The 11,679-nt window shown below is 39.6% G+C and overlaps 1 protein-coding gene across 1 annotated transcript; it reads left to right on the top strand.

Annotated features, from left to right (window-relative positions):
• The first annotated feature begins 2,324 nt into the window (after positions 1-2,324).
• LOC108373161 (uncharacterized protein K02A2.6-like) lies at positions 2,325-3,161 on the top strand. Its single transcript, XM_017629012.1, has one exon. It carries the CDS (start codon positions 2,367-2,369, stop codon positions 3,159-3,161), a length of 795 nt encoding a protein of 264 aa, XP_017484501.1. The 5' UTR covers positions 2,325-2,366.
• Positions 3,162-11,679: the final 8,518 nt, after the last annotated feature.

The raw sequence follows: 11,679 nt of genomic DNA, 5'->3' as shown, positions 1-11,679 counted from the left end.
TAATTGAACTAGATCTCTATCAGGATTATATCGTTGTTGAATTTGCGTGCAAAATTTGTATGCGGATCCCGATTATTGCCTAAGAAAACATAGCTAGAGTTGCGACAGAGTTGCATTGTCTTCAGTTTATCAAGTTTATTCAGTGAAATCGCTGGATAAATTTATCAGAAATGTGTAAACGAGTTTCCATACAAATTTTGACAGTTCATTTATAAGGTTTACACAATTATAAGTTTATACGGTTTACAATGCATTTATAAGGTTTGATGAATACCCTTACTATTAATGCCGGCGCTAGTCAAAAAATTTTGGTGAGAATATACCTCAACGGTATGCTGGAATATTTTGAGGTGGATTCAGGGGCGGCATGCACAGTAATCTCCGAAATTACTTGGACTCGCGTTAATCAAGGCAAACAGCCCCTAACCCCATCTAGTACGATTCTACAAACGTGGTCTAAAGAAAGGCTCAACGTTTTGGGTTGTGCTCGGGTGAACCTTACATATAATAATAAAGAGCACGTATTACCCGTCTTGGTAATTGCAGGCAGTGGTCGGAGTTTACTGGGAAGGAACTGGTTTCCAGAGTTGGGAATCGTTTTGGAGAGGGTCCATGCGGTGGATACAGGAGCCGAGAAAAACGAGTTGGAACTCAAATACAGCAGAGTATTTAGTAAAGCTTTAGGAGCACACCATGGACCACCCGTATCACTTGAGTTGATACCGGGATCGCAACCTATTTTTCGAAAATACAGACCTTGCCCTATTGCATTGAGACCAGCTGTCGAAAAAGAAATAGAAAAGTTGGTAGCACAGGAAATATTAGAGCCGACTTCCTTTTCGCGATGGGCTACGCCGATTGTTCCCGTACTCAAAACGAGTGGCGATATAAGAATCTGCGGCGATTACCGTAGTACGGTAAATGCAGTATAAAACCAAATGTTTACCCTCTACCACTTTTTGCGGAAGTAAAAGCGGCCATCGCCGGAGCGGAATTGTTTACAAAACTAGACTTACAGCAAGCTTACCAACAGTTGAAGGTAGACGAATTCTCGGCGGAGCTACTCGCATTAAACACCCACAAGGGCTTATACAAGGTGAAGCGGTTGCCGTTTGGAGTGTCAGCGGCTCCGGGACTTTTCCAGAGATTTATGGATAACCTCCTGGCTGGATTAGATGGCGTGAAGGCCTATCTAGATGACATTATTATCGCAGGTAAAAATAGAATAGAGCATTTTAAAAACTGAGAGGCAGTGCTGAATCGACTCGAAGAAGCAAATTTGACAGTAAACAAGGGCAAATGTCTTTTTGGGCAAACGCAATTAGATTTTTTGGGATACCATATAAGCAAGCAAGGTGTCTCACCAAGTAGAGATAAAATCAAGGCGATATTACAGGCACCAATACCGAAAAACAAGGAGATGCGGCAGTCGTTTTTAGGGCTGTTGAATTTGTATAACACATTTTTATCGAATAAGGCAACAGTCGCCGAAAAACTTCATCGACTACTTGACAAGAACGCCCCGTGGAAGTGGACAGAAGAAATGATAATTTAATTTAAAAGCAATGTTAGACTCGGATAGCCTGCTAATACATTATGATCAAAAAAAAAACCTTTAGTGTTGGCGTGTGACGCATCACCATATGGAGTAGGTGCAGTGTTAGCTCACCGTAACAAAGAAGAAGAACGGCCCATTGCATTCGCATCAAGGACATTGGGTGTACATGAACGTAATTACGCTCAGATCGATCGTGAAGCGCTCTCGATTATTTTTGGCGTCAAACATTTCCATCAGTACCTGGCAGGAAGAAAGGTAATCATAGTAACTGATCACAAGCCGTTGCTGGAAATTTTCAATAGAAACAAGGCAATTCCGCAAATGGTGTCGCCCCGCATGTTAAGGTGGTGCCTGCTATTGTCGTCTTACGATTACCAAATGGAGTACCGGCCTGGGAACTAGCATGGAAACGCGGATTGCTTAAGTCGTTTGCCCATGACTGCGCAGGTTAATGCTGACTCAGCGGGGCCACCCGAAGTGTTCATGCTGAAAAGCCGCAGCAATTCGCCCGTGAACTCACATCAAATTTCGAAAGCGACTGAAATAGACCCAATGTCTCGAGTCATGCGTTGGTTACTGCACGGATGGCCAAAAGGTCACAAAGGATTTTTTACCTTATTGCAGGCGAAGGTCGGAATTGTCAGCCCATAAACATTGTTTGCTCTGGGGAAATCGGGTGGTAATACCGCCGAAGTACCAAAAGCAAATATTGGAACTACTACACGCATACCATTCCGGAATATGCGTATTGAAGGCTTATGCTCGTAGCTATGTATGGTGGCCCGAGATAGATAAACAGATCGAATTGATGGTAGCCCAGTGTGGAAAATGTCAGTCGGTAATGAAGAATCCTCCAGCAGCACCGCGGCAACATATTCCGGCTAGAGAAGAGCCTTGGGAGACATTGCACATTGATTTTGCTGGGCCGTTCCAAGGGTACGTATTCTTAGTGGTTGTAGACGCTATGTCAAAATGGCTCGATGTCAAAATAGTAAAAAATATGGCAGCTTCGGAAGTCAAGCGTACACTACGGGAAGTAATCGCGACTCACGGGGTGCCCAAGCGAATCATTTCGGATAATGGCACGGCTTTCGTGTCGGCGGAAATGAAAGATTTCTACGCTTCGAACGGAATTAAATTTAGTTCCACGGCACCATATCACCCGTCTAGCAATGGGCAAGCGGAACGCATGGTCCAGTATCTGAAAGATTCACTAAGACGAATGACTGAAGGAGACATGGAAACGAAGTTGCAGCGTGTTCTTTTCAAACAACACACCACTCCCAACACAACAACGGGTAGGACACCGGCAGAGATGCTGATTGGTCGACAGCTGCGTACGGTTCTAGGTATGGTGCATCNACCCCGCCTGGTAGCATGGGCACATTGTAGAAGTCACTGGACCGGTTTCCTATGTGGTCGAATCGACAGACAAAAGAATCGGCCGTCGGCATGTGGACCAGATACGTCGGAGAATAGTGCAAGTAGAGGAACCCCACGTCGCCCGGGGAAAGGTGATACATTAATGCCGCCCCTCATGGTGCCAGGTTCTCCTAAGATACAAGATCCACCCGAAAATACGATATCAAGCCCNACACATTGATTTTGCTAGGCCGCTCCAAGGGTACGTATTCTTAGGGCCGTTTGCACCATGTCTAGTTAATTCTAGCTCCCAGTTAAACATCTTTATCGACGTTATCGACACCCATCATATAACATGTGATCGATAAAGCAGTTAACGTGCCTAACTCAAGGATGTACCTCCAGTTAGCGTTAACTAGACATGGTGCAAACGGACTCACGGGGTGCCCAAGCGAATCATTTCGGATAATGGCACGGCTTTCGTGTCGGCGGAAATGAAAGATTTCTACGCTTCGAACGGAATTAAATTTAGTTCCACGGCACCATATCACCCGTCTAGCAATGGGCAAGCGGAACGCATGGTCCAGTATCTGAAAGATTCACTAAGACGAATGGCTGAAGGAGGCATGGAAACGAAGTTGCAGCGTGTTCTTTTCAAACACCACACCATTCCCAACACAACAACGGGTAGGACACCGGCAGAGATGCTGATGGGTCGACAGCTGCGAACGGTTCTAGATATGGTGCATCCTGATGATGGCAACGAGAACGCGTTAACAAATATGCCAATTAATCAGGTAAGACGTTTTGAAATTGGAGAGCCCGTGTATTTTCGAAATTACGGGGCTGACCCCGCCTGGTAGCATGGGCACATTGTAGAAGTCACTGGACCGGTTTCCTATGTGGTCGAATCGACAGACAAAAGAATCGGCCGTCGGCATGTGGACCAGATACGTCGAAGAATAGTGCAAGTAGCGGAACCCCACCTCGCCCCGGGGGAAGGTGATACATTAGTGCCGCCCCTCATGATGCCAGGTTCTCCTAAGATACAAGATCCACCCGAAAATATGATATCAAGCCCCAACGTGAAAGTTTCGCAAAATTCAAACACTCCGAGTCGGTCAACACCTACCTCGCCAGACATCTTAACTGAACCACCTGATCCGGAAGTACAACCTCCAATGACGGAGACTGTTGGAAATTAGGTACCACGTTATGGCAGGGTGGTTAAGCCTCCACAACGCTTTGATCCTGACTAATCGCGGAGGAGTGTGGTATTCCTTGGCAACCCTACAACTTTTAGAAGACAACGAATAGGCAATAGAGGGTGACAGCTGAGATGTCAGAAAATACACGTGTAGAAAAAGATCCGGTTGTTGAAGTTAGAGGTTAATAAAAAGCAAATTTGGGATTAACACTACAATCATCTATGAAGTTTCATTTAGTCGGTGATAGGATATACTACAAAAATACCACCATTCAATATTATCCACACCTTTTTATGGAATTTAGCTCCCATTTTATGAAGTGTGATTGAATTCTTCCCCCTTTTCTCCTGCTTCCATAAACCATCCCTGTGGGTGGGAGTGCCAAATTTTAGAAAAAAGCTACTTAGAAAACCTTTAATAATTGAATCATGAAAACGAAGGAAGTTTCAATAAACAACTTTTTTGTTAACAGCCCTATTCGCGTGTTGTCACAGTCGTCAATTGTCACAGTTCAATTGTCATTGTCGTACAATCAACTGTTGTTATAGGTATGCACACTTAATAATGGCAAGCGAAACACTCATTTTATTTGCCAATTGTGGCGAAAGTTTCTCTTTATTGTTTGCATTTTAATTGTTCTTTTTGACCGCCTCTGTTGCAGTGGTATTTCTTTTAAATAAAATACACCGCAGCAATGGATTACGAAACGCCGGAAATGTGAGTAATTTTATAATAGAAAAATTTATTTCATTTCATTATGAAGTCGTGTAACATAACAGGCCAGCAGAATATGAATGCACCACACAAGAGCAGCTGCAGTTTTGTGAAGACCACCCCGAGCTGCAAACGTGTAAAAACTGTCCAAAAAACTGTTGTGTGGGATTCCCTCAGAAGTCTTCTTCTCTGTATAATTTTTTCGTGCTCCACAATAATAGTCGCGTATATAATAATTATTTTCTCCGTGAATAATATGCTACAATGGGTACTATTAGGATTTTTATAAGCAAATAATAACTTTTTAATACACCTATTTAGGCAAATAAAATCGTTTCACAGTTTTCATTTAGTAAAATTTTGCAACTTTTTTCTGCAAAAATAATAAAATTGAAAACATTAACATATGTTTTAGCGTTGTCACGTACTCAATAGGTCATCACAAAAATAAAAGCAATTGTCGCCGTTGGAGCTTCCAAATTACCCTCTGCATACCTAAACGTGACAATTGATAATAAACATGCCAATAGTTATAGCGGCGAGTTTTGTCATTGCACGCGAATAGGGCTGTAAAAAGATTTTTAACAATTGCTCAATTGTAAAAAATTCAAAGCGGCGTCACCTAATTTAAGTTTTTTGGTGGGGGGGGATTTTATATCCTAAATTTGGGGGTATAAATAAAATAATTGTATTAACATTTACCTTAAAAAATAATTAATATCCTATCTTAAAAACATTTAAATTTTACATTAAATTCGATTACTACTTGCCAATTGTTTTTTTACATTAATAAAATTTTAGTGAACATAATTTACATCGTACAGTTTCATAAGTAAAAACACTATCAGCTGATGGCCAAAAAATGCCTTTTACAAATTCTTTCATTTCTATTATAATTTCTTTTATTTCTATTACAATTTATTCAAAAAACACTAACCCACTGAACCAAAAACACCAATACACTAACCAAAAACACACGTACAGCCTGCCAATGGGCTGTTTTTGCTTACGCGTAAAAGCACATTTAGGGCTCTATCTCCGGTTAACACTAATCCCCCGGTAAACATCGTTACCGACCTTATCGACTCCCTGTTATATGCATGGAGTTAGAACGTCGATAACAATGTTTAACCGGGGAGTTAGTGTTAACCAGAGATGGAGAAACCGGCCCTTAGCGCATTTAGGGCCGGTTACTCAATGTCTGGTTAACGCTAGTCCCGGTTAAACATAGTTATCGACTTTACCGACACCGTGCTATATGCATGGAGTCGAAGACGTCAATAACGATGTTTAACCGCAGATTAGTGTTAACCAGACATTGAGTAACCGGCACTTAGCTCTAAATGCTACTCTAAGGCACACTGCACACGGGTCGTACGGCTTTAAACGCGTATTAGATGCGATGTTCGAATGCCGTACGCTTTGTTGCCGAACGCTTGTGTTTAAATGGAGAGCTGTACACGAGTCGTCAGCTACGCGTATTCGTCAAAGCAAGCGAGCTGGAAATCACCTAGCGTATAGCAGTTCTGTTCGCTTGCCGTACATTGTGGACAGTTTTGTTTGAGCGCGTTTGCATTTTTATTAAACATGGCAGAGGAAGCAATTAAATTTGTTCAATTTATTGAAAATAATCCTTGCATATACAACAACACGATGCAGGAATATTCCAGAAAGGACATAACTGAAAAAGCCTGGGCAGCAATAGTCCTGGGAATGAACTGGTCAGGTAAGTGCACAGAAAATATCTTTTTGCATTTTTGTGGTTTTGTAGTTAATTATCATTTTATAAAGAAAAGTTACGCTTCCATGGCAAACTGTAACAAATGTGTCTTAATTAATTTCTTCGCAGTGGCTGATTGCAAGGAAAAGTGGAAAAATATGCGAAAAGGGTTTGTTAGGAGTTTGAAACCATTTCCAAGTGGCTCTTCTTCTAAAGCAAAGAAACCATACTACTTGCACGACATAATGAGCTTTGTGTTGCCATATGTGAAACCTGTGCAACATTAAGAGACCACCTATAATTTTATATTGCCAGATTCTGATGTCCATCACTATGAGGATGTGGAGTGCACCGAAAATGATGAATTCAATTGCGATGTAATGCCGCAAACATCCAAGCATTCACAAGATACCCCATCTAGTGTGGAAAAAGAGAAAAGGAAGAAAGTAGAAGAAAAGGACGAGGTTTACGTTGCGATGCTGAACTATCTGCAAGAAAAAACCCATAGGAAGACGGCCGATGATTCACGTAAAATGTACCTTTTGAGCTTGCTGCCGGAAGTAACGAGTCCTTCAGATATGCTTTTAAGACAGTTTAAAATCCGTACATTGCTCTTACTGGAGGAATTGATGTCTGATCAGGAGCAAGAAGCTGCGAATCAGCAGTTTGTTCCATGTGGAACAATTCAAATGAATACGCCAGCTTCTTCACCCATTGATCCACCAACTCCAACAACAGTAATATACCCGACCGACAGCAACTCCAATATTGACCCACAAGCTTTGGGTAGAAATCAATCATTTTTCTTCTCACAATAGTTTTGATATAAAATGCATGTATGTATGTACATTAGGGTGGTATTATTTTTGCGTATTCATTTCATTTTCCGTTTTTTTTTTTTACCAAAAATGTGAGGGATGAGGTTTTAATGTACATAATTTTTACATATCGTTACTTTAATTCACAAAGGCCCTAAATAACAATTTTTTCGAAACTGCGTTTTCACAGGTTTTTGTAGAGTGTATTTAAATACAACTTCAATAGAAATTTTAAAGAGTTAGTACCAAAAGTAGTTTTTTGCTTCTCCTGGAAAATTTATTGGTTAGGGCGAATTAAGGTAACAATATACACTTGTGATCAGCTGATTAATTCATCAACATTTGGATCAATTGTGCCTATTTTTCTTTTGTTTATTTTATGTTTTTTATTTTTCCATAAAAGTCTAATTGCTACAGTAAACCGATGGCTGAGTGGAAGATCGACCTATCTCGGCAGCCAGTTCAAAAACGCCCTACTTCAGAATTTGATTGAAGAATGCCCTATCTCATAATTCTGTTGAAGAACGCCCTATCTCAGCTGCCGATTCAAAAACGCCCTATCTCAAACGAAAATACATTGAAAATAAGCTGAGATAGGGCGTTCTTGAATCGGCAGCTGAGATAGGGCGTTCTTGGAAAATTTGCTGAGATAGGGCGTTTTCGAACTGGCTGCCGAGATAGGTCGATCTTCCACTCAGCCATCGAAACAATACTTCAAACAATAAATTTGAAATCGTACGATTTGCAGAGCATGCCTGAATACATATTTCATAATTCATTAATTATTATAAATTCATTACTCATTTAATTTTTAATAAAGCAAAATTAAACTAAATTAAAGCTACATGTGTATTCATTTATGAAGAGTGGATGAGTAAGCAATGAAGAGAAGGTATGGACTCAGTTTTGTGTTCCCAAAACGAGGCAGACGTCAGTAGAGTAATCATATTCCCATTCACTTGCATTGCCTGTGAAGAAGAGTAATTATTTTTAGTTCCAAAATACAGTCATATTGCACACGTTCTTCAAAAGTGTCACAACTAGAAATTACACGTTCGTCAGAAAATGCGAAATTTGAATTTATAATCTCTGGTTGTTGTGCATGCACTTTAATTAAATACATAAATAAATATGTAATTTAATATATAATGGCACTATATTATGGAGAATTCAGAGAGGGTTAAGAAGGCCTCAATGCCTTATACATTCACTTGAACGAAGTGCTCGGTAAGACATGGGTCCGATCTCCTCGACTCGCACACCTGATCTACAAAAAATTCATTAGACCAATAATGGACCCATGGCATCTTGGTATGAAAGAAAAACATACGTGCGTCAAAAGATTGGAGGGTGTCAAAGGCTTGAGGAACTATTTATCTATAGTTGGGCCGGTAAATCACACTATTCCGTTCTTCAAACTCCTCAAAAACCAAGCTAACCTAACCTAGGCATCGAACCTCTGAGGTAGATCAAAAAAACGAAAATTTCAATTTTATATTTTCATTTACTTGATACACCAACCTTAGGCTAGATATAATCTTATTGGCTGTGGATACATTAAAAATAACAAATTTACAATAGATACATCCACTTTAATTTGATAATTCACACTTGTTACACAGCTAAATATTTTATTGTATATTTGTATTAATGTATTTGAAAGTTTCTATTACTAAGTAGTTGATTAATGATTCTTTCTTTTTTTAATAATTCAAAAATGTGCTATTAAATTAATTATATATCAAACGTAGTGTGAACACCGATGCGCTGTTTTATATATAATTGCATATGCTTACCACAGCATCATGTCGGGAACATGTCGGGTATATCGTATACATATGTTGTGCCGTTTTTTTGTGCCTGAAAACGTTTCTGTTGCAGAAAATCTTTGGTCATGTAGTGCGTGGAAANTAGGGCGTGGAAATTGGATGACCATGCAGTGAGCCCAGTTTTTCGCCATACGCCTTAAACTTTATCTGAAATAAACCAACAAAACAAAATTTATTTCTAATATTTTTTATTGAGCTTTGTACCACGATTGTTTATTAAGCAGTGTTTGCATTATTCAACTTTGCGTTCAACAATTGCGTTCAACTCAACGCAGGGTTGCACGAAAAAAAAGTTGAATGGCTAAATGTTGGCTGGCGACCAACTTTGTTGAAAGCGATTAGTTGAAAGGCCATTCAACCAAAAGTTGAATGCAAAGTTGAACAATGCAAACACCTTTTTATGGCGAATATTTTGATATTTTTTCATATTTTGATATTTTTAGCCATTCAACTTTTTTTTCGTGCAACCCTGCGCTGAGTTNAATTGAAAAAGCAACAAAGTCTAAGCGGTAGAAGTTATAGCACTAGAGCTCGGAGATCACCACATCTCCTCATCAGACTTCTTTTTTCTAGACTTCAGCAGGGATCGAACCTGCGAATTCGATGTTCAAAGTCAGAAGCGTTAACCACTGAGCTATGTACATCCCGTAAACTCTTGTTGCTAATTCATTTTCCTTATTCAACCAACTACTATCAAGTGCAGCTGATTTGCCGCTATTTAAACTCGACAGCGTGGTTGTTGTTGTCAATTCTATACATCCATTTGCTTATTTGCTTTTTTGTATAGTTTCAGGCAGGCTCTTCCTAAACTATGTATTTGTCAATGTTATTGTGGCTTGTTAACATTTTATTTTTAATATTTTTATTGAGCTTTGTACCACGATTGTTTATTAGGAAAAATTGAAAAAGCAACAAAGTCTAAGCGGTAGAAGTTATAGCACTATTTCGGAGATCACCACATCTCCTCATCAGACTTCTTTTTCTAGACTTCAGCAGGGATCGAACCTGCGAATTCGATGTTCAAAGTCAGAAGCGTTAACCACTGAGCTATGTACATCCCGTAAACTCTTGTTGCTAATTCATTTTCCTTATTCAACCAACTACTATCAAGTGCAGCTGATTTGCCGCTATTTAAACTCGACAGCGTGGTTGTTGTTGTCAATTCTATACATCCATTTGCTTATTTGCTTTTTGTATAGTTTCAGGCAGGCTCTTCCTAAACTATGTATTGCGATAGTCGGTGACTTCTTTGCCCTTCGTACCCTTGGCTTTACCCAGATAGAGGTGCATTTTTTGATTCGCAGTTGGTAAGGCTTCCAATTCATAGGATTTCATGCGATTCAGTTCAAGTTGGAAAGCACATGCTGGCTCCAAGTGACGGTATATTCTATCTTCTTCGAAATTGGGAATTGGCGTCTATACAAAATTTTTTAAAAGATAAATAGGTAAAACAATGAAATAGAAACATGTCGCTCACTTGCGGCGCTGGAAGAGCTCATCACGGTGAAGTTTACAAAAACTGCCAAAAATATGCGCCATTTGTACATCGTCCATGTCGCCGTTGTCGGGAGTCATTGCCAATGCCTGATTTGGCCGGATTATTTTTTGGAGTTGAGCTGAGATACGGGTGGCATATTCTGTAAATAAATAAATATGTTCAATATAATCCGATAATATTTAATTTTATTGAAATACTTACATACTTCAATTCGCGCGAAAACAATCGATGAAAATGAAAACAATAGGGCTGTTCAGGATATTGTGGAAATGGGTTTGGATTTGCAGCTTACTTTATAGTTGCAGTTTGTACTTTATATGCAATAATCCCATTGCCATGGCAGAGAAACATTTGGCAACAAAAAATAATTATTTAAATAATGTCGTATATTTTGTGGAGAAGAACTTTCATTTAAATCTAAATTTTCGAATTCTGCTAAGGTACTCGGATTTCGCTGGATTCGTTGTTGGTTTTCTTTTTCAAGTAAGAAGGTAGTATATGATATACCATCTTTTTTTCTGATAAAATTATGTAAGATACAAGCGCTTTGTATTATTGAAATGATGGTGTCATATTTTTGGCACCGTATAGGTGTCGAAAAAACTCCAATTTTTTTTGTCATCATTCCGAAAGTGCACTCTATGGTTATCCTACCGCGACTGAGTCTGTAATTGAATATACGCATCTTGTTGTTTATGTTTCTTTCCGGGTAAGGGCGCATTAAATTTTTCCTTAAAGGAAATGCGCTATCCGTACCAAAGTAGTACGGAAAGTTATTGCCACTTTCGTCGTGCGGAAGTTCACTTGGAGATGGTATATTGCTGCAGTTTTCCAACCAACGTCCAAACGTCGAAACTCGAAAAACGCCTCCGTCACTATTCCGTAACGCAAATCCGTACTCTATTGTTTTGAACAAACCATCTGCATCGCAACAGCCAAGTAGAATTACTGAATGGTAGTTTTTATAGTTAA

The sequence above is a fragment of the Rhagoletis zephyria genome, unplaced genomic scaffold, assembly GCF_001687245.7.
Source record: "Rhagoletis zephyria isolate East Lansing unplaced genomic scaffold, Rhagoletis_zephyria_1.1 Rzeph_scaffold_06432, whole genome shotgun sequence".
In the NCBI taxonomy this organism is placed as follows: domain Eukaryota; kingdom Metazoa; phylum Arthropoda; class Insecta; order Diptera; family Tephritidae; genus Rhagoletis; species Rhagoletis zephyria.
Note: the sequence above shows the minus strand (reverse complement) of the source record. Positions and strands in the feature narration are given on the sequence as shown.